Source organism: Neolamprologus multifasciatus, chromosome 10, assembly GCF_963576455.1.
Source record: "Neolamprologus multifasciatus chromosome 10, fNeoMul1.2, whole genome shotgun sequence".
Classification (NCBI taxonomy): Eukaryota; Metazoa; Chordata; class Actinopteri; order Cichliformes; family Cichlidae; genus Neolamprologus; species Neolamprologus multifasciatus.
In genome coordinates, this window is record NC_140448.1 from 12,955,084 (window position 1) to 12,978,407 (window position 23,324).

Here is a 23,324-nt window from a genome sequence, read left to right on the forward strand (position 1 = left end):
CCAGACCACATTCCAGCGCTCGCACTGAACAGCACACATCTCCTGTGCAAGCTGGAGTCGACTCCTCGGTCCCTCTCTGCAAAAACTCCGATAAACGGACGGATAAATCCGGGAGACGGGACTGTGTGACGACATGATCTCGTTATCCAGACACACTGCGAAACAGCATGAGGCATTCCAGGAATCCGACGCGTCTCTCTTGAATTACTTTACACAGAAGCTCCATAAAACGTGACGTACCGCAAGGAAATCGGGGGGAGAAGAGGGAAGACTGATGCCGGAGCCAACTCTTTGCCTCTACACTGTGTCAGAGTGGAAGAATACTGTCACAGCAGTGCAAGTACCATTCACTTGGCCTCAATTGAATCCAGCCTGCTTCGACTCCAGCTACGACTCTACACGCAACTGCAACTCTGTGCAAACCTGTGTGTGATGAATGCAAAATGCACCACAACCACAACCTGCTGCTGCCACTCCTCCCTCCCCACAGGCATTGTTTATTTTTCATCCAGCAGCTCTGCATCTTAGTTTGGTTAAAAAATAAAGGAGAGAGAGAGCACATAAGTGGAAGACAAATCTATTTTTAGAAATATGTGAGTTTTAAGAAAGAAAAAGAAGAAAGAAGCCGTATCATGTTAATAAATACTGAGCTGTGCCGTGCAGCGTAGTGTATTAGCTCACTTTCATTACTGTTATTGAGTTAATTCACTGTCAGACTGTGTTAGCTCAATCTCACTCTGTACACCGAGCCACTGAGGGTAAATCCATTTGTGGAGCGGCACACTGATGTAGACTGCGAGGCTCCAAGTCTCAACCACAGCTGATCTGATACAGCACAGAAACAGCTCCACTCATGCCAACCAGACACTGGAGTGAGGGAGGTGGGGAAAGTATAGATCTTAAGAGTACATTTATGTGCCATGTAATGAGCCGTGCCTTACTAATTAAAGTGTAACCCAGGAACGTTTTCCAGATGCAGCGGAGTGTAAACCTCAGCTCACCTCATCTTAGCCACCTATTTATTTGCACAGTTTCCTCACATGAACCCACGGAGCCTATCAGCAGCAGGTATGGAACCAAAAGGCCTCGAGATGATCAGATATGCTTGCTTTGAACCGGTTATTTTGTGGATTATGGGCCATTTTTTGTGACATGGTGTTGGTTTTGATTTTTAGGTGGACTTTATTGTTTCAACTCGCGCTCGTGCTATCAACTAACCTTGAAATGAGCTAAAAGTGTTTCAGGTTTTCAGGCATAACCTTTTCTTATAGAGAAGCACAGTTGGGCCAGTTTTAGGTGTTTTATGGAGCTCCACGTTGGTATAATAAGCTATTAAGAAAGTCAGCTTTTAAGCAAACAAACAGGCCTCCCTCACCTCTCTACAGGGGCGATGTGCCAAAAAGTGATTTCCATGGTTTCTCCTTGTTTCTTATGTCTAATATCTTTACTTATTTTGGTAAACAGATGGAGGGGAACATGATGCTGGGGAAACTTAACGTATGCCTATAAAATTGTAATGTTATATTTGTTACACTTTCTGCTGTCCTGTTGGCCAGATCCCTTATGAAGATTGTTTTTTATCTGCATAAATAAAGAATATATAAAAGTCACTTTGCCCCAAACCCTCCAGCTTCTGTCTTGTGACAGAAATGTTCCTTCTGGCTTTAAATCACAGGACATCAGTCATGATATGAGATGTGTTTGGCATATTTTTGACAGATTGAAGGCCAATGAGTCATTTATAATCGTTTAAATAATCGCGATCATGTCTTTTTGCAATTACCGGAAATCATTTTTTGGCACAACAGGGATAACCACAACGTAAAAGCCTGGGGTCAGGACAGGGCTCTCAATCGCAGGGGGTCTATTTAATCGCCCCCAGCCCTCATAAGTAACTGCCTCCGTCACTTACCGACCCTGAAGCCCGGTCCGGTGAGCGTGTCGGCCCCCTGCCCGTTCTCCGCGATCAGCGTGGTGTTGTTGCCCTGCTCGCAGGTATTATGGCACTGCCCCTTCAGGCAGACCCGCTTGCAGATGAGAGGAGCGATGACCACCTTGAAACGCTCGCGTGTGGAGGAGCGCTCCGTGCACCACACCAGCCTGTGGACGCTCAGCCAGATGACAAGCAGATGGGAGATCAGAGAGGGCATCCTGGCATCCTTTCACTGCCCTCCACAGAGACCCCGGGACATTTAATCACAAGCCGAGGGTTTCAGCTCCAGCTCAAAGGCGCCTGCTTTGTTAACACAGAGGGAAACTTTTGACGTCTCATACGGTGGTGGAAAAAACAAAACAAAAACGTGTGTCCTCCCTCCTGTTTTCTTCTTTGGGAAAAATAAAATCAGTTCCCTCGCGTACCCATGTGATCCATCTGCAAAACCGACGCGTTTGGCATCCTCGGAAGCTTCTCCTAGTTGCGCTCGTTCCAAAAAAGTTGCAGGAGTTGCTCTTTTGCTTTTGTCGCTCTTCCTTCTTCTCGCCTGTTGCTTTGGAGGGCTGGAGAGGAGTGCGTATGTGGGTTTGGAAGAGAAAGAAGAGAGGGAGGAGAGGAGGAGAAGGGGTGAGCCAGCCCTCTCTGGAGAACTTGGCGGCAGGCCAGCCAGGCGGTGCAGGAGCAAAGCTGAAAGTGGTTTCCTTGTTGGTTATTTCTCCTCTAACAGCCCTCCTCTGCTCTATTGCCCCCGCACAGACAAATCACAGCTGCACAGCTGTGCGTGTCACTCTCAAATAGAAAAAATAAAACAAAACATGGACACAGGCTAATAATTCACTCCGTATTCGTGAGATTCTAGTGCGTGAAAATGCACTGGCCTCTCCGATGTTCCTCTCTATGTCTGTAAAATATCAGCCAGTGTTCATACACTGATCTTAACATGTCATTACGCCGCAGTGTGTCACTGCACTACATCAGCCATTTTATTTGAATATTTAGCTTTTCACTTGAAGCTAAAAAAAATATCAGTCATGTGGATTTCTTCAAGATTTTACAGGCAGTCTAATATTTCTTGTATTGTGTGACGAGCTTCTTTATATTTCACAGCTCAGATATTTAAATAGCCGTAAGGATGTCCAGAAGCACGGTACAGCTGAAAAGCCAGTATCCCAAGGGACCACTGGTGCTGAATGACATATACATGCTATATACATGCTTACAGCCATTGTGTGGGTATTCCAACAGCATTGTCTTTTAAGAAGAGTTCACCAGGTTTGAAACATAAGGCCCGGGGACCAGAATTAGCCAGCGTTTTCTGTCCAGTGGGCCTGAGTGTAAAATTACAGTCTTTGGCAGGCCGATATGTTTGACACACCTGGTCTAGATGCTGGCCTACTTGCAGTCCTGGCCTATCTATGATGGTAAAACATTTCACTTTCAAAATGACAGCAGTGGGTCTCCTCTGTTTCCAAATGCTTACAGAGTGCTGTTAATAGAAGAGGTGATGCGACCTGGCATCAAATCAAAACTGAGCATACACTTCTCAGAAAACACATTTCTTACTTTCAGCATTTAATGCTTTAAGCTAATAGATGCTTTTACAGTCTGGGGTTATAAAAAGCATCTATTAGCTGCTGAGGTTTTTGCAACAACTGCAACAAATTCCAGTTATCCATTCTTGCCCTCGGTGTGCAGATAAATAGCGCTCAATCTCGCAGCCGCCCACGCCGACTGAAACAGATTAAAGTCAGACGGCCGACGTGACACCACACAGTCTGCAGCGCTGAGACCTGCCTGAACACTTAATGCATTATAAGTTCAGCTGCGACTCTCGCCTGGGACGAACGAGCGTGCTGATTAATCACACTTCAAAAAGTAAAACAAAAAAATATATATGAAGGTGCAGCACGGGGGCTAGTCAGTGTCTGGGGGTCATGTGAGCAATTGGTGAAAGTGAGAAACAGACAAAGAGAGGGGAAGAAAGCAAGCTGAGTCACTTCCTCTCCAAAAAAAAAGTGAATGTGTTTACTTTTAGTCGCTGAGGAAATGACTGCATGGGCCTACAGAGAGTTCACGAGCCGTTCTCACATGTCTCTGAGCCTCTGCTGCTCACCATCATAAGGTCACCGACTGCCAAGACACACACACGTGCACACATGCATGCACACACAGAATGAAAATACACTGCAGGTCGGACAAGAACCATCCTTATTGTTAGTACAATATAATTACTTCCCATCTGAAAACTGAAACCCTGGTGATATTCTCTGACAAGCAGACAATAATAACAGACAGCACGGACAAATAAGCAACCTTATTACGCAATCTGTGTGTAAAAAGAGCTGAAGATGGAAATTCAATCCTTTACTTGGATAAAAGCAGCAACGCAACATCCAAAAGATGAAGAATGTGAGCGACTAAAGCAAAGACTACTTAGAGCAGAGTGCCCATAACAATAATAAACCCTTCTGCTCAATGTGTCCCGGGCCTCTAAGTTAATCAACACACAAAGTGCAGTGAGATAGTTAACATATTAGACTGCGTCTTTATTTCTACAGCAGCTCGTGTTTCTCTATGGAAACAATCAGAGCCATTTCCACAGACAATGCCAAATTTTTAAAGCGATCACAAGGAACTTCAGACTACACTCAGCGGCGTTGGAAGTTTTATCAGGTTTGGCCACGAGAGAATCTCAGTGAACACTCAGGAGCAATGACAACAGCTTAATGGATCTATGGCAGCCTCTGCTGGATCACTTGCCCAGTGGTTTAAACAAAGACGTCCAAAGGGCACATTGGCTCCAAGTGGAGTTTTCTCTACAGAACAGTAAGAACAAATTAGTTTCGGTGCCGTGCACAGAGTCTTTTTTTTTTTGGATCAAGCCTGGGAAGCATATTAGCAAGATTTACACTACATGAACTATATACAGTTTTTCTTAGGAGCAGATTAGACTGTGTATCAACACAATTTGTACTCTGGATTTTGTGCTTTCATCCCCAGAAGGGTCAGTGATTATGACTGTTTATCCTTTACAAGGTTAAAATGTGTAGTTTCTTTTCCAAACTGGTCTAAAACAAACCCACAACTGCACAACTTGAACCCAATGGTGCATTTTGAGGGAATAATCACTGCGAAAACTTGTCCTGGGAGATTAGCTTTTATACCACTTGCCATAAAACTCATCACACTGGCTATTGTTCCACCAGACAATTGATTGTAGTAAGTTTAGTGATCCTGCAACTTTTTTATCTACTGCACGTTGAAATTTCTCTTTGTCCATTTTATTTATTTGTGACCAAACAGATACAACAAGGTGCTGGAAGCATTTCTCAGAGAATTTCGTCCATATTGACATGATAGCATAACAGTTGGTGCAGATTTTCGGGCTGCACATCCGGCATGTGGATCTCCTGGTCCAACACGTCCCAAAGGTGCTCCGTTAGGTGTAGATCTGGTGCCTGTGGAGGCTTTGTGAGTATAGCAAACTCACTGTCATGTTCAAGTAACCAGTTTGAGATTATCTGAGCTTTGTGACATGATGTGTTATCCTGCTGGTAACAACCATCAGAAGATGGGTACACTGTGGCTGTTTAAATGATGCTCATTGGTCATAAGAGGCCCAGATTGTGCCAGAAAAATATCCCGCACACCATTACACTTCCAGCAGCAGCCTGAACTACTCATGCACAGCAGGGTGGATCGATGCTGAACTCCTACCATCAACACTCATCAAGCCAGGTAACCATTTTTCTAATCTTGTATTATTCAGTTTTGGGGAGCCCACATTCTTTGACCCAGTGTGGTCTGCTGCTGCTGCTGTAACAAATCTCCTTTAAGGTTTTATGTGTTGTGTATTCAGATGCTCTTCTGCACACTGATTGTGATCAGTGATTATTTAAGTAGCTGTTACCTTCCTATCTGTGGTCGACTCCTTTGTCACATGGTGTGAGCAGAATCATCTGCAGCTCAACGTGGCAAAGACCAAGGAATTGATAGTGGACTTTAGGAAGACCAGGAAACACTTGACCCCTGTTTCAATCCAGGGGGTCAATGCTGACATTGTGGATGACTATAAATACCTCGGTGTACACATTGACAATAAACTGGACTGGGCTAAAAACACCACAGCACTTTACAGGAAGGGCCAGAGTCGTCTCTATTTTCTGAGGCGACTGAGGTGCTTCAACATCTGCCGGACAATGCTCAGGATTTTCTACGAGTCTGTCGTGGCCAGTGCGATCCTCTATGCTATTGCATGCTGGGTTGGGGGGGGGGGGGGGGGGGGGAGCAGGCTGAGGGTCGAAGATGCCAACAGACTCAATAAACTGATCCGTAAGGCCAGTAATGTTGTGGGGATGGAGCTGGACTCCCTTAAGGTGGTGTCGGAGAGGCGGATGTTGTCCAAGATAAAGACAATGTTGGATAATACCTCCCACCCACTCCACGACATGCTGGTCAGTCACAGGAACACGTTCAGTGAAAGACTGAGATTACCAAAGTCTGCATGTCTAATTTAACTGAATTGCTGCCATGTGATTGGCAGATTAAACATTTGCATTAACAAGCAGCTGAACCGGTGCACTTACAATAGCTGGTGAGTGTAAACCAGATAGTACAGTTCTTTGATTGGAACTGTATCACAGCATTAACTATCCTTTCTCTGTGTTAAAGGCTTATCCAGCTTTGAATGGATAATGTTTGCGTGAGACGTCCCAAATATTTTTGACAATCCCAAACATGTCTTTAGCAGTATTTTATGCAAATGTGTTCTGGGAGCTATGACTGCTAATAATATCAAGACATATCCAATTTACACTTACGAATCAACACATTTATGTGCTATGAACCTTGATGAGCGTGACCTCCTCTGGAGGGGATATAACCAGGAGGGACCTCGATCTGTTTTATGGCAAATATTACAAAAAGAAAAGAGCTTTAAGTCTTATAGTGTAGCCAACAATGTTAAGGAGGAAAACATTCTCATTTTTTTCAGGTCCATCAAACCTGTTAAGTTTCCGTAATCGTACCAAAGGCTAACTTATACCTTAAACAGCAGTTTGGTGTTTTTGAACACAGATGTCATTACTCAGCACTGCAAGGAGAGCAAAGTGTTATTTGGGATCTGTGTCTGGGTGTGACCACACCACCTACACAATCTATTCTGGCAGCGTTTCAGGCAGTGTGGAAACTCTCCCCCTAGGCTTAATGCGGTTTTTCCTGCCATAATACGACAAAACAATCAAATGAAACAAGATGAAATGGCAGCTTTACATGGCTCAGAGTGAGCAGTTAGGCGGCTGAGCGAGCTCACAGATTATTTATTACCTATGCACGATATAAATTATCTGGGTGTGTTTTGGCTTTGAAGCAACTTTTTCCCTTTCCCCCCCTAAAAAAACCCAAAAACAAAACGCCAGAGAGAAAAACCAATTATAAACAAGGCCCTTTAATATAGTAACATGTACAGTATGAATGTGAAGTGGGTGAACAAATAAGCATAAAAAAGTAATTCATTTCACATTTAAACACTGATTTCTTAGGGAGTAATGCCATTTCTGTTCAAGCCTACATGCAATGGTTCCCCCCCACCACCCCTCAAACCCACCCATGTGTAATACAAAAAACAATAAATATGCTTATCTGGGGCAAAGACTACCTTCTTCGTATACACAGTGACAAATATTTAACACTTTTAGTGTCACTTTAAAATGACTTGTACATAGAATAGTTACATGGAGGTCGTTATAGCAGTACACATGTTAAATAACACCAGACAGTTTAGTTCAAAGGGCTGAGAAGATTAATGCTCTGCTGTTAACGCCTGGTGCGCTGTGGCATCAGGAACAAATGTAACTGGGTTACATACATTTACATGGTATGTTAGTATACTGCTGTTTTCAGCACAATGTGTGTTTCCTTTAAAAAACAAAACTGTTGCACGACAACTTAAGCACAACCCTTACTAAACCGAATAAAAATGCTCTAACTACATTCTTATATACACAAACAGCTGAGAGGCATTGTTGCCAGCGGAGGAACAGATATGCACATGCAAGCACCAACGTCTGTCTGCTAGCGACTGCCTAGTAACAATGATACAAGTCCAGAAAAAGAGAATCTTTCCAGACATACAGTAGCAGCGTGAAAAAAACAAAACAAAAAGAATAAAATAAAAATGGAATGCTAAACTGAGGTCCACGCGGAGACGTTATTTAGCGAGAAGAGAGAATAGGAGAGCGTTTGAGCTCCTGATGTGGTGCATAAAGATGCCAGCTAATTGCCTTCAACTAGTCCTGTATGATTTGATAAACAAATAAATGCACTGAGCGATTTCTTCAAAACAGGATGTCTTCGACACAGATTACTTCTGTTTGATAACATAACAATTGTGGACCGATGAGGGCTCTGCACAGTGACGGGAAGAGATAAGAGAGGAGAACTGGCTGAGAGAGAGAGAGAGAGAGAGAGAGAGAGAGAGAGAGGGTGATGGCTGACTGAAAATTGGCTCATGATTCATCTCACACACACACACACACACACACAAATATAGGTGAAATTACACTTTAGCTTTTGGTCTGTTAGTGTTTTATATGGCATTGCTACAGCCTTTCATTATAAAAAGGAAACAGCGGTGACAGCAGTGGTGTAATAAAAACAAGCATACTGTTGTCTTTTTTTAAAGCAGCATATTTTAGATTAAAATGTTACCGTTTCCACCTATAGAGGGCAATAAAGTATCTACCTGGGGTTTTACTGAAGTTGTCGATGAAAGAAATCAGATGCTTCATTCGCTCACATTCAAACTCTGATGAGCTTTTTTGCCCAGGGATGCTTTGGCGTGCACACTGGAGCAGCCGGACATTAAACCATCAACTTTCTGATTAGTGGATGGCCCGCTCAACCTCCTGACTCCTCCTGGTGACTGTATCTCAGAAGGTATATTACTAACAATGTTACCAAGAACATGAGCCCTAGCACCTTCATAAAAAAAATCAGGATAAAAGTTGGTAGACTGGGCCGATTGTGATCCGTGACCACTGAAACAGCTTGTGCATATAAATCTGGCATTAAATAAAGCATGAGCATCAAAGATGAAAGGAGCAGAGGTGGGAAGATATTAATATACCATGAAAGGAGACCATCTTGGACTACCTTGGCTATAAAGCCATCATAGTTTACGCAATTTGAAAGTTGAGTGTTAAGGCCTTTATACATTAAACATGTAAAATTCACACAAATATTTTGTGCAGCCTCGCTTGTTCTTAATGCAGCCGTTCAAACCAACCAGGTATGATTTTTTTCTCATTTTTCGCATGTGCATAAACAGAGCTGACCAATCATATTACTGCGTTTTCCAACAAGTGTGCTCAAAGCGCACACCGGTGCTGAACATACAATTATATGGAAACAGGAAAATAATATTATTTTACCTCAGACACACAACTAGACGCTGCTCCGGGTCAATCTGCTCACTGAAATGATTTCTCTGCCTGCTCAGGTGTTAAATGTTCTTAAATGTACGAAAGCTGCCGTGATACAGCTTCAACTCCTGGATTAAACCAGCTTGTGAGAATTGGAGAAAATCAGAATCATTGTTTCTTCTTCTTGATGTCGATTTGACGTTACACGACAAATTTGCATCCAAAATAAATTCGGATTTTTGTGACATTTTCCCACAATGTGCTTGGTGTGTAAAGGCCTTTATCTGCTACTTCAGCTGAGGGAAATTCGCCCACATTAGACATCGGTCAGTTTCATAGATGTGATTATAAATGCCCAAACCTGATCAATTTATTATGATTAAGAAAAAACAAAATAAAAACCTACAAACTAAATATGCTGTTACCAAATCCTTTTTCTGTAACAGTAAGGATGCCTTCATTATTGTGAGTGTTTTTTATAAATTCATGCCCAGCTCCAAAGTTTTTTGTTGTTGTTTTTTTAAAATATCCTTACTTTTTTTTTTTTTTTTACATTTTTTGGCTTGTGCCCACGTCTGCAATAAATTTCCCAAATTGTTGCCAGAAAGTTTGCAATCCAGCAACTTCCCGGAATCTATACACTACCTGCACTGCTCCATAAACATCTGTAAGGAAGAACAGCTGTTGCTGAAGAATGTGTGGTAATTTAAAACTAAGCTTCACATCTAAAAGTGTAACACTTTAATATCTTGGACAAACTAAGCTCCGAGGCTCTGGTTATATGTAGCCTGGTTCATCACCCTAACACCACGGAGTGAAGGTGACCTCGTGGTCCATCAAACTACACAAACACATCAGTCTGTGCTTTTTTAAAAACACCAACAGCGAGGCACCTCTTTAACCTCCACCTAGACACAGTCTACAACTGAGCTGTCATCCTCCTCAGCTCCCCACTCCCCAAACCGCATCTGCGGAGACGGAGCTGCTGGATGGAGGTTATTAATGTCGTCCATGGCGTCTGGGTCGGCGTCTTCATTGGTGCCGATTCCCATGTGACCGCCTTCCTCGCGGTGCGTGCGGATGTGTTTCCGCAGAGCCGCAGGCTCTTTGAAAGTGCGGTTGCAGAAAGGGCAGCAGCACGGCCTCTCTCCGGTGTGGATCAGCTGGTGGTGTTTCAGGTGCTGCAGGCGACTGAGCCGCTTCCCGCAGATGGCACACACGTAGGGCTTCTCCCCCGTGTGGGTGCGCCGATGTTTACGCAGACCATCCAGGTGGCGGAAGCAATTTCCGCACTCTGAGCAAGAGTATGGCTTCTCCCCCGTGTGTATGCGCAGGTGGGTTTTAAGCGCCCCTGACTCGCGGAACCGACGGCCGCAGACTCCACACGGGTACGGCTTCTCGCCTGTGTGGATGCGGATGTGCTTCTTCAAGCTGGAGATCAGACGGAAGGTCTTTCCGCACTCCAAGCAGTGGTGAGGCCGATCTCCAGGGGGCTCGACCACCGCCGTGTCAGGAGCTGATGGTCCTGCAGAGTCCTCAGCTGCGCCCGATGAAGCGCTGTCACCTCTTCCTGCTCCAGGAGTCCTAGCTAACTGTTTCTGTCCATTAAGTCCGCCCAAGGCACTACTGCATTCACGCATGGGTCTTTGGTGACGCAGTGGGTGAGGGAAAGATCGCTGGGAACCTGCCTCTCCTCCAACTTGACCGTAGCCAAGATCTCCCACGTTATGTGACGACCGGTCTCCGTCCCCCGTCGCTATGCCGTCCTTCCTGCTGGGTTGAGTGGAGCCTGAAGCTGGTCCCTGCTCCTCTTTAATTTCAAATCTGGACGCTCCACCAGGTCCCTGAGACTGCCTCTCGTCTATAGACAAAAATAAAACATGTACATCATTACCATGTTTGAACACAGTCATCAATCTTTGCAAAAGCTCGACACTCCACACTCACCTGGTCGGCCAGAATCGGAGCACATATGAGATGCATTGGATGTGAAGGAGTCCAGAGCGTGGTTGGTCACAGACCCATCTGGCTGGATTGAAAGCTGGCACATTTTGTACTCATCTCTTGGTTCAAACCCATGAAGTGACTCATCCACAGAGCCACCAAGACCCAAGTCGACACCCGCTCCATTCACGTTTCTGGGGTTCTGGTGGTCCCTGTCCAAAGTCATGGAAGCCATGGAAGACAGCGACGGGGCAAACACTGACTGACTGATTGACTGAGGGCCCGTGTAGGACACCTGAAGCTGATCTATGAGCTTCTGAGCACTGCACAGGCACTCCTGCAGGGTCTTTAGCTCCCTCTCAGACACTTCCAGGCGCACTTTGAGCCTTTCGTTCTCCTGCTCCTTATGCAGCAACTCCTGCTGAGTCTCATTGAGCACTAGCACCACTTCCCCGAGCAGAGTGTCCACTGCTGCGGACATGGCGGTTTGGATGGTCGGGGCGAGACGCGATTTGAGCGACGTTACAGTCACACTGCCCTGCGAGCCTCCGTATCCACCCTTGTCCGCTTTGCGATCGTAACAGGACTCAATCCTGTCGGGGATGCTAACAGCGCTTTGTTTGCGGTTCCCACTGTGGAGCGAGCTGCTGCCGCTGTTTGACGGAGAGGAGGAATCCATGCTTCCAGCATAGCCCGTCCTCCTGGAAGTCATTATTATAATGCAGTTAGCTAGCTGGTATTCAGTCAGCTAACGTTTACACGCCGTGCTCCTGAAAGCAGCTCACAAATCTGAGCAGCAAGAGAGGGGAAACTCTGCGGGTTTTGTTGCTTTACTATGTGAGAGCAATGACTGTCAATGACTACATGCGCCTCATTAGCTGTTTAACTGGCGCTGCCGACAAAAACAATGTAGGTAACTCTCCGCTGGGCCTGGCTCTGGCCCGCTCTCTGCAGGAGTAACAAGGCCAGACGGCAGAGGACCTCTGCTAACGCTGCGACCCTGATGGAGAGGTGTGCTGCCGCTCTTTAGCTGTCCTAATAAAGTCTACGAGTTATTGTTCAAAACACGTCCACTCTGCACAGCGACTCACCCATCTCCTGCCTCCGTCTGCAGCGACTGTAAGCACAGGCCCGTCGCGTGTTTGTGACGTCAGAAGATGGGGGCTTGTTTTACCCAGGGTAGTGACTCGTAGGAGGTTCTGCGCACCTAGTGACTTATCTTGCTTTAATCTCACAAAACATTCGAGTTTAGACACGTCCCAGTTCGTACATTTTTTTCTTTCGTTTTCTACTTCTACTCTGAACTACAGCTACAAATATGAATATCAGATTCATGTTTTGGGGGGTACTTTTTAAAATATTTTTTCAGTGAAATAGAAAAAAAAATCACTGTAAGTTCTTCTAGTTTTTTAAACATCCAACTGGCCAAAGTTTTGTCAGCACTTTTGACAGAGTTTTATGGGCAGAACTTTGTTCCACCAGAAACTGGATTTGAAGAATTCAAGTTACAATTTAGATTCAATCCGAGGAATTCAAATTCGAATTTAACTTTTTCTGATGGCACAATGTTTTGCCCATACTTTTAACTGTTCTTTTTCCAGGTTGGTTAAGAATGTACAGCATCTTTAATGACTTTTAAAAACACGTATTGGTGGCACAAGTTTCATTTTATTTTGTATTCTAAGCCACACAGCCTCAAAAGTATACATACAGAATATATACACACACACACACACAACTCACTAATATTTGGTTAAATATCTCTTAGCAAGTTGCACCTCAACCATTTCAGTAACCATGAAGAAGCTTCTGGGATAATTCTGGCTGTATATTTGAAGACTCTTATTGTTAAAATAGGTAGAGTTCACTTAAATTGGTTTGGTTTCCTAGTACGGTCCAGACTTTTAAGCCTAGCTTTTAACCCTGACTTTGGGAAGGCCATCCAAGTTCAATGTTAGCTTCTTTATCCATTCAAAACCTCTCTTAATGTGTGTTTGGGGTCATTGTCCTGCTGAAACACCCCATTGTGTCCAAGCTGATTTAAAGTGAAGTTAAATAATGTGGAGGTAGTAGTAGTAGTCCTACACATTGTGCTCACATTTAGGCTTCCAAACAACCTGTCATTGTGGCCAAATGTCTTTGTGCCTTCTGTCCATAAAAGTTTTCACCAGAAGGCATTTGGATTGTCCAGTTAGGTAGCTGCCTGGGACTTTCCGGAACATCTGAACAAATTTCCTTTCAACTGAGGGTGACAGTTTGAGTCTTCTTGTTTGGGGTGATCATGGCTCAAGAGTTGGGAGTTCGCCTTGTATTCGGAAGGTTCGAGCCCCGGCTTGGACAGTCTCGGTTGTTGTGTCCTTGATCAAGACACTTCACCCGTTGCCCACTGGTGGTGGTCAGAGGGCCCGGTGGCGCCAGTGTCCGGCAGCCTCTGTCAGTGCGCCCCAGGGCAGCTGTGGCTACAGTGTAGCTTGCCATCACCTGTGTGTGAATGGGTGGATGACTGGATGTGTAAAGTGCTTTGGGGTCCTTAGGGACGAGTAAAGCGCTATACAAATACAGGCCATTTACCATTTAATGAAACTTTTAGTCTGCCTGGTGGTTTCTGGAGCAACTAGAGCGAAAAGTGTTTGTTAAAGTGTAATGGACAAGTGTATCCTGATTTACAGCCTTAATCCCATGTTTCAGGGTGAAATTGGCTCCACAATTCCTGGCAGTACAGCAGCCATTTGATGAGGAGAAAAAAATAATAGATACAAGTAGTGCTCACAGTCTGAAGTACGCCCAGGTCACCGACCTCTTGGTCAGGTTGACCCTGTGGGCGAAAACATCTGCAGTCTGCTCCAGGCGAAGCTTCACAGAACCACTAAAGGTCCACTAAAGCTGAGGAAACTGGCCAAAAGCACCATGAACTTTATGTTTTGCAGATGTCAGTGCAGTCCATCATGCACACTAATTAATGTCAAATCCACCCATTGTAGTTACGGCCCACACAGAACAAATCTGCTGTAATCAAGATTTTTTTTTTTGTGTGTTCCCTCTAAAAAATTTTTTAAAGACACAGGCTGATGAATGAGCCAGATAAGAACCTGGACGTTGCTTTACAATTGGACCAGCTCCTCTCAGACACGAACACCCTCAGGACTTCAGCATATGTTCCTTTTTATATTAATACTGGTTGTTCACAAAGATTGTGTGAACTATCGGGACAATTTCCACTTACCGTTTTCTTTTCCTGTAGGCCGTGGAAAAAACAGTAAATGGTTTACGTGACCACATGTGGAAAGAAGGCGAGCACCATTATTAACCATACCAAGATCTCCTGTGTAGATCTGTTCCAGATATAACAGGACCGTGGAGTATTTGTTTGTGCTGCTTTAGTTTCATATATAAAAATAATCAATTCCTTATAGAGTCATTTCTGATGAGGAAAGCAGACCTATCCCCAGCCGCAGGCAGTGTTTTTTTAAAAGGAAAAACTGATGTGATCTGTGGCAAATAAAAAAGGGTAGACCATTTCAGGATTATGCAACAACCCATTTAACAGTTACCATCTGCTGGGATTTGTGTCACTTCGGGGAAACGTTTCTTACTCAGCGACTTTACATTTGTCATATTGCTCGTCACACCCTCTCTGCTTTCATTAAATTCTAAAGACAGTTTGTGTCTTAAATGTTTTATTGACTTATTGTGAATAAAATCCCCCTTACTTTGTTATAGAGGATATAACTTAACAGTATAATACTATCAGCTCTTTAGCTGCCATCACACTGAGTCACATGATGTGATGCCGTCACATGATTCAGTATTTGTATTACACAGAAATAAAAAGTCAGCGTCAAGACTGTGCAACCATCCTGAGATGAATATTGTCTGGGTGTGATGAACTCCGTCCAAGCCAGAGGTCAGTTTTTTGTTTAACACTGATTTGACTCACTCAAACACCGGAAGCCAGACTGCACAGTCACAGCAATCAAAATGCAAACCATGACTTAGACTATAGACTTAGATTATTATTAATTACTTGAACGTAAACATTTACACACTAACGAGCTTCTGGGCCCAACAAAGTAAAAAAACAAACAAAAAACAAACCCCAAAACATAAAGTTAACGTACTTTATTATACAATTAGTGAACAGTTTCCTGTATTTTCATAGAAATTTGTTACAGTGTGTAAAATGAAGTATGGAGGAAAACTGACGCAGGCTTCGCAGCATTGAACTCTGATATAATAACAACACACGCTGCACAATATAAACAGAGCATTACTCAGACGCATCCTGGATGCAGATATATATACCTGCCCCCTTCACACCCACACGCTCTCCTATGTATCCAAAAACATGTTCACACATCCACAGATAGAAGCGAGAAGTGACAAACACTTATACCGCACCTGATAATGATATAGGAAATAAAACTTTTAATTCATCCATCTGGTGTCTGCTGAATAACGGCAGGAACGATGTATTTGGGTATTTGAGCGGGATTGTGACTCATTCAGCGCATCAGTTTTCAACAGACTTTATCTGAGCTGTAGGTATCCCTCGGGTACAGGACGGTGTGCTTTGTGTTTTTCTGTGACTTTAGCTCAAAAGCAGGGCAGAGATATGAGGGAACAGTTGGGTTTAAAGCCACGTGAAGTTTTTAACAGGTAACAAAAAAATAATCTCATACAACTGTCTTTTGACATCCACCACGTTTTCTACTCAATTTATTTTATGCTTTCATTTTTTCTTCAAGGAGAAATAAGTACATACGTTACAAATGATTCCCAGCACAGGTCCAGTCTGTTTCGTTATTAGTAATTCGGTGAACAGCTGCTAAACAGCTTCCTCTATTTGACTCTGGAGCTGTTTCAGTGGAAGTCACAGTCTACGTGTAGCCACTACGTGTATGCCAGTGATGAAAAACATTTAGATGAATCAAAGCTAGAGCTTTCCAGTCCTCTGTAAATCCCTTCTCCCCTAAAAGGGAAACGAGCCTTCATTAACAAATGAGACATGCTCTGAATAATGTGCTTGTTGTGAAAGAATGAGAGAAAAGAAAAAAAAAAAAAAGTGGTCACCAAATTAACCAGTGGTGATGTAACTAATAGCAGACTATAGTATTTCTCCACTAAATGGCGTGCTCACTCACAGACACATCACTAAACAATTTGGCAAAGAGGGAGGTGGAGCTGGTGCAGAAGCCAAAGCATAAGGAATAAGGGAGGACAGAAAGGAGGAGGCGATTGTTGGGCAGAAGGAAAACATATAAAGAGGGAGAGACCACGCCGGAGAGAGCAACTGGAAGAGAGGCGAGGAGAAAGAAGCACATCGGTTGTCTGATAACGTTTTCAAACTTCTCCGAGAAACAGGTAAATGGATATCTTTTTATTACACAGTTTCAGTGAGTAGCGTTAAGCTGCAAGTTGCCAAAACAGCTTGCATAAAGTAGATTAGTATTCAATGGGGGCTCCTACTCCGTTCACCGCACTGAAATTTTTGAATGGCCCCATTGTTAGGTTGCTATGCAAGTTCACCACACAGCATATTTCAGGTACGCTCGTGTGGATTCTCAAGAAGCAGCAGCTTTCCTGTAACTACATACAGCTGACAAGCCTACGCTGATTCCTGGCGTGCAGGCATTTGAACCTCTTGTGCAATAGGCCAGTGGAATGCTAAAGTGGAGTGTGGAACCTCCAAGTCTTAACAAATGAGGACTATTACTTGCAGTTTGATATACAACACTAGACATCATTTATAAACACTTTGCATCAATTTCAGCTACTTAGGTGTCGGCATTTTGTCATTTCGCCTATTTAAAAGCTATGTGGGCTGGGAAAAAGTTTTGATTTTGACCGATTCATTTTCCCCCTGAAAATATCGCTTTATTCAAGTCAGTCGATTCATTCGAAACGGTCCTTTGCCTCTGCAGGTAGATCATCTCCAAAAGACACAGAATTAGGGGGAAATATATTCTCATTCTGGCTCTTTCATACAAGAGACAAAGCAACTGACTTACTAAATGTACACACACTTAGAAGCCCGAGGGGCTTAAAAACAGATTCTAAAAAATTCTGATGGAATTCTACTTTTTTATGTTTTCCAGTACAACGGCTGCCATGAGGGACCTTACTTTCCCACTCGGGATCATATGCCTGCTTTTCATCAGAGGTTACTGCCCCCTGCCTATGAGCTCAGAAGGGATGCATCCCATGGGAATTCACGGCCCATACGCACACTCAGACAAGGATTCTCTTGTTAACGATGAGGATTACAATCGATATGAAGATACAACCACTAGATCATCCAAGACGTTGATTCCAAGTAGAAGGACCCTTAAGCGGTGTGACTATGATCCCTGTCTTGAAGGCCAGACCTCCTGTTTTGAGCTTGCAGCCTCCTCTAACTGCTTGTGTCCGGGGTTCACTTTAAATAATGTGCCCCCAGAAGCGCCCAAACTAAGCTCAGTATCCTGGAACGGGTCCGAAGTTGTACTTCAGTGGTGCACACCTTATTCATTCGTCACAGCCTATGTTGTGACTGTCGGAGGGCAAGAGAGGCAGAAGTTTGAGGAGGACCGGAGAAGCGGAGGAGTGGGCGAAGTTGGCAACATAGCAGAAGTTTGCGTGGTGGCCGTGAATGATGCCGGAGCCAGCGAAGGATCTTGTATGATGTACCATCCCAGAGATAACAGCCTGCCTTTGACAGCAGGGCTCATCGGGGGAGCCCTGGGCTTCCTGCTGCTCCTCTTGCTGGCCGTCCTGCTGTGGAGGCACAAGAGGCAAAGGAAACAGGAGGCCACCATCTCCATGCACAACACAGCTGAGACGAGGTGAACAGGAAGCACCGCAAGACTGGACACTCGTCGAGAGAAGTCTGTGCTCTGAGACTCTTCTGCATTATTGCAGTTCGCTATGAAAACACGATAACATCTGAGGTTTCCTGCACCACGAGGCTTTCTCAAAACAAGAGGAAGCAGCGATGTATTCATTTCACATGCTCATCGCCTGATGCCTCGTCCATCCTGAAAACCCCTCGGTGCAAGAAAGTCCCACATCCACAACAAATGCATAAAATTACTCACAGAATTCATTACTTGCAAATTATATTTTTTCCCCCAGAAATGAAACCCTGAAGACAAACATCAGGGAACATCCCAGCATGTGGTCCCTGCTTTCAACTTGCTTAGCCGAGCAGCACAGTGTGTAACTGCTAATAGTGGGGTAAAAATATTTAAAGCTTACACGATAAAAGTTTTAAAAGCGCCACTATGGTGCTCCAAGACTTTATTACATGACAGAAGTGTATCTTTCCTAATCTTGTGTGCAAATTAGAGGTTTCTTGGAGTAGTGTTTACAAAATAGTGACGTGTATTAAAGTGTTAATAGCATAAAGCACAAGTAAAATGACAACAGGCACAAATTCTGTTTGAAAGAGTACAGCAGAAGGCATAGGAGATGGTAGCAAAGGTTCAAATGGCACTATAATTTTTATATAATATAATTAGGGTTTGATTGCTGTTGAGCTCTGTGATGGGATGGCGATCTCTCTGGGCTGTATCGCCTCCTCTGCTCTATGAGGGCTGAAGAAGGCTCCCCCAGGAAAGGAAACAGATGCTGTCACTTACTGTTGTAGACATCAAAGCATGCTGTAATGAAATCTTTTCATTGAAACTCTCTGTGAGAGCTCCTCGTGTAATGGAAGTAATTAAAGCGTGAATGGATCGATTGTTGGAAACTGACTTAAACTGTATTTATTACAATTGTGTTCTTTTTTCGCCTCTGGACGTTAAATGTGTTTGATTGACCACTTTTGCTCGAGCCTGACTATTAAAATTAAGTAAAACGTCGCCTTAGTCACCACCGCTGTGTCGAAATGTGTCATTTTGTATCATCTTTTACTTGGTAGGATGGGTGTGCTTTTCCATCTGTCTTATTGACGGAAGTTATGTCAGCGCCCTGGACGAGCACCAGTGTTCGATGATGTTTTTTCCAGCTGTCACACAATCGCTTTTTCAGAGGGATATGGATTTTGCGAGGGCTGTCTCATCCCATCTGAGACTTCCTGTCACGCAGCATCGGGCGGATGAGAAGCTTGAGGCTTTTTTTTCTCTGCCATGATGAGAAGAAAGTCCAAAATTTTAATCCTCCCCCCCAGTTTATCTCATGTTCAGGCCTCCATCTGCGTTTCTCGCAGCAATGTTATAATTCCCTTTTGCTCCGGCTACTGCCATGGAGTTGTTCCACCGCCCTTGGCATGGCATCTTTCTTATTCCAACTTGACTGCACAACTTACACCACAGAGCGCAGCATCGAAGTCATCTAACATCTGTAATTTAGAAACACAACAAACTGCTCGTTTGAGTGGCTCAAATGGCCTCAAGATGTTTGCTTTTATGACACACATTGCCATCACTGTCAGACTGGGAGGGAAATATCTGCATGAATGGGCCGCTTTGAGATGAAACCCAAAAAAACACGAGCTGGCGGCAGCCTGTTTAAAACAGAAAGAGACGTTCTGTGCTCAAAGCAAATGCAGAACACAAGAAACTTTGAAACCAATAACAGACAGTTCACACCGTTTCTGCGATGGCTGCAGAACAGAAGAAGAACATGAAAAATACATTAGTATCTTATTTCAACATGCAAACGGCTCGATTTATTTCAAAGTACACTACTTTTTCAAACCCTGAAAATGTTTTTGAATTTTTGAAGAAATCAAAATTTAGCCCGTGAACGAGCGCCGAATCCAGTAAAGTTCTAAGAAGAAGAAAATGAAATAAGGGTGTGTACAGCCCCCCGTGGTCAAGTATAAACGCTTCTGAGTCCTTTGATGTTAAAAATGAAAAGGCTACAGATCTATAATGCCAATAAAAGACATAAAGTCACACTTTATGTCTTTTCCTCTTCAAGAGACTTCCAAGATCTTGTATGGAAGGATAAAACATCCGTATTAAAGGCGACTAAAGTTTCAACAACTAATAAAAAAAATTATATTTGAATTAGATCTGCAAAATTCTAAATCTAAACAATCAGAATGAATTTATATGGTTTGAAGTCTTCACTTTGAAAATTCGAGTTTTTTTTTTTTCCAAGCAAATACTTAATTTTAATTTATTTTAATACTGAGCATCTGAACTGCTGAATCTGTGAACTATTAGAAGAAAAAAAACTAAAACACAATAAAATAAAGTCAAGATTTTGCTTTTATACCTGCGTTTACACCTGCAGCTGATCCAAAACAATTCAGCGCTATTTTCTGTAAAAAGTATTCTTTAGCTGCAGTGTTACAATCAGGCATTTACATGAAATTTGTTTTTTCAATAAACGTTTATGATCTCCAGCTCTGAGGAAATGACTTAATAAGTAACTACATAAAGGCTCAATTGGGACCTAGATGATGCACAGACTGTTCTGTTCTCTGCTAATCATTTGCTAATGTGAATATTTTGAGGCTCCTGATATATGACTCTCCCGAGTTTTGCAGAGCGCATTTTGAAGCTCTGTACAGCACGTCCCAGGGAGACGCAGCGCCTCTCCAAACAGATTTTGGATTTTACTTGAATAAAGTGGAAGATTATCTGAAAGAAAAACAGATGTGAGGTGCATTTTCCGCACTGCAGAGCTGCTTCTCAATCTTCAATTTTTAGATGCAATGGTGTCTTGGTATTTTGTTTTTTGTTGGCAACAGGAGGGAAATGTTGGAGTGAGGTTAGGAGCACGGGAATGTGCTGACAGATGCTACTCACTTTAGAAGAGTCATGCTGAATCATAGAAATCTCCTTCAGTGATCCGGTGAGTCATTTTCTGGTAAAGAGGTAAGATATAAAGAAGTGAATCAGCTTCACTGACTGTGTCAACAAGATGCTTTGTCTCCACCTGACACCTCTGTTACTGTAACCACATTAGTAACCACATTAGTAACCAGCAGACAGAATGAGTGTTTGTTTGGTCTGTGAACCGATGCTTAACACGTTTACGTCGGGGTTTATGAAGTTTGGGATTTTACTCAAAAGTCTGACATTATGTTATGTTGCTAATGATATTGCAATGTTTAGACGAGTTGCAAAATAGCTCACGAATCAAGCCGTTGCTTCTCACAGTAGAGCAGACACAATATCGTAATCCAGGATTGCCATTAGTGTCATTCAGTATCCACGACCATTTCTGCATCAGGGACAGATTTGATTTAGTCATTTGATTTGTGCCGATATGACACAAAATTTACAGTCACCGGCCACTTCACTGTTTGTTAACACAAATATCTAATCAGACAAAAATGTGACAGCAGCTTAATGCATTTAAGAATGAAATCATGGTCAAGACATCCTGCTGAAGTTCAAACTGAGCTTCAGAATGGGGAAGAAAGGTGATTTAACTTTGAATGTCTCATGATTAACCCTCTCGAGGCAGGCGTTGCCGATTTGCAACAGTTAAAAACTAACAACCTGATTACCCCACATACATATTTTTTTTACTCAGAAGTACCACTGCAGGACTTGGTTGTGCATTAGCAACAAAAAGTTTAATTTGAGCCTGAGAGGGTTAATGGCCAAACAGACTGGTCTGAATATTTCAAGTCCTCATCTATAGGATTTTCCCATAAAACCATCTCTGGGGTTTACAGAGAATGATCCCAAAGGGAGACAACATTCCTTGACTGGCAGTTCTTTGGGGGGAAACATGTTGTCGATGCCAGAGGTCAGAGGAGAATGGCCAGACTGCTCTGAGCTGATAGGAAGGCAACAGTGAGTCATTACAACCGAGACATGCAGGAGAGCATCTCTGAACACATGACACAACATTAAAGTTGATACAGTTTACAGTAAGCAGAAGACCACACCAGGTGACACTCCTGTAAAAAACAGTTCACAGGGGCTCATCAAGACTGGAAAAAGCTTGTCTGCTCTGATGAGTTTATATTTCTGCTGCGTCATTCAGATGGTAGAGTCAGAATTTGTCATAAATAACGTGGAAGCATGGATCCACCATTCATTTAACTTTTAACTGACGTTAGGCTTGGAGAAGTAAATGTATCGCCTAGAAATGGTCAGAAAGAAGAGGCCTGTCTGCCTGAATGGGCAGAGACTCAAAGTTGCATACCTGTAATTAGAAACATGCCTACCAAGTGGCATCACATTAGGCTCAGTGCTGATTGGAAACAACATGAGATAAAACAGATTCCTCGAGGTCGAGTCACCTCCACTCAAACACTGTGAGCACACAAGTCAAAACAACACCTGCAAAACTAGAGGAGGAAGGATCCTTAAAGGTCAAATGAAAGCTGAATAATCACTTGTGCTGTTTTCTCAAGTTTCACTCTCATCTATGTCATTTCCCAATCCATCAAGCAGCTGTTTTCACCACTGCGCAAAAACTGTCAGGGTGAATATCACGTCAAATAAACCGACGACGTGAAAACGACAAATACAGGAGCTGCTGCAGTTGAGCTTAACCTTCAGTAATGTGGCAGAAAACAGGACAAAGGGGGCCGAACATGATAACTGCCAGTTGGATTTGACCTTTTATTTGGCAGCTGCTTTCGCAAAAAACAGATTCCTCTTTCAGTAATTTCTCTGCTTCTCGCGACGGCACCACAGAGAATAAGGACTGATAAATTCATGATTTGATCTTTCTGCTGATTGTGCTGCAGCACGCAGGTGAGGCTTTAAGAGGCTTTTCTGCAATGAAAATAATTGGAAGCTGTAACACTATATTCATACCATAAAATTATACAGGTTCCCATTCAAAATTGTCATTCACTTCCAGGCAGTTAACATTTGTGAAAAATTCATTTGCATTTGGTACTGGGAAAAAAGAAAAAGAAAAAGCACTACTTATGTATAAATTTTATTATTAATATCAGTAGTTGTAATCCACCAGCAGGGGCACTAATGGCTGCTTTCTCTGTCCGCTGGGGTCAGCTTTTACAGGGCATAAAATGTCCAAAATAGGTCAGACATCCATCAGTGCCCATTATTGGAAATGGTGCCAGAACACATACTGGTTTGATTTAAATGCAGAACTGGTCCTCCTCC

The 23,324-nt window shown here is 43.3% G+C and overlaps 3 protein-coding genes across 6 annotated transcripts in view; 1 reads left to right on the top strand and 2 right to left on the bottom strand.

Annotated features, from left to right (window-relative positions):
• Positions 1–2,504, bottom strand: part of ltbp3 (latent transforming growth factor beta binding protein 3) — a 40,880-nt gene extending 38,376 nt beyond the window's left edge. For 2 of the 4 annotated variants that reach the window (XM_085173896.1, XM_085173898.1), the window contains exon 1: positions 1,913–2,504. In XM_085173896.1, the coding sequence (XP_085030022.1) occupies positions 1,913–2,150 (238 nt within the window). In that variant the 5' untranslated portion in view covers positions 2,151–2,504. The remainder of the gene's footprint in view (positions 1–1,912) is intronic. The other 2 variants (XM_085173897.1, XM_085173895.1) reach the window with 1 other exon arrangement.
• Positions 2,505–3,038: 534 nt separating this feature from the next.
• Positions 3,039–16,325, bottom strand: LOC146509750 (uncharacterized). The gene is made up of 2 exons (XM_085173911.1): positions 11,302–16,325; positions 3,039–11,215 (listed from the first exon to the last, which is right to left on the bottom strand). Exons 1-2 carry the CDS (start codon positions 12,008–12,010, stop codon positions 10,263–10,265), a joined length of 1,662 nt encoding a protein of 553 aa, XP_085030037.1. The 5' UTR covers positions 12,011–16,325; the 3' UTR covers positions 3,039–10,262.
• A 190-nt stretch (positions 16,326–16,515) lies between these two features.
• Positions 16,516–23,116, top strand: LOC146509751 (leucine-rich repeat neuronal protein 4). The gene is made up of 2 exons (XM_085173912.1): positions 16,516–16,659; positions 17,394–23,116. Exon 2 carries the CDS (start codon positions 17,407–17,409, stop codon positions 18,121–18,123), a length of 717 nt encoding a protein of 238 aa, XP_085030038.1. The 5' UTR covers positions 16,516–16,659; positions 17,394–17,406; the 3' UTR covers positions 18,124–23,116.
• The last annotated feature ends 208 nt before the right edge of the window (positions 23,117–23,324 follow it).

Excerpts from the sequence above, each read along its gene's own strand:
- LOC146509750 (XM_085173911.1), bottom strand. The coding sequence starts at position 12,010 with ATGACTTCCAGGAGGACGGGCTATGCTGGAAGCATGGATTCCTCCTCT. Across the intron at positions 11,216-11,301 it reads CTCCGATTCTGGCCGACCAG|ACGAGAGGCAGTCTCAGGGA; the intron begins GTGAGTGTGGAG and ends TTTTGTCTATAG.
- LOC146509751 (XM_085173912.1), top strand. The coding sequence starts at position 17,407 with ATGAGGGACCTTACTTTCCCACTCGGGATCATATGCCTGCTTTTCATC.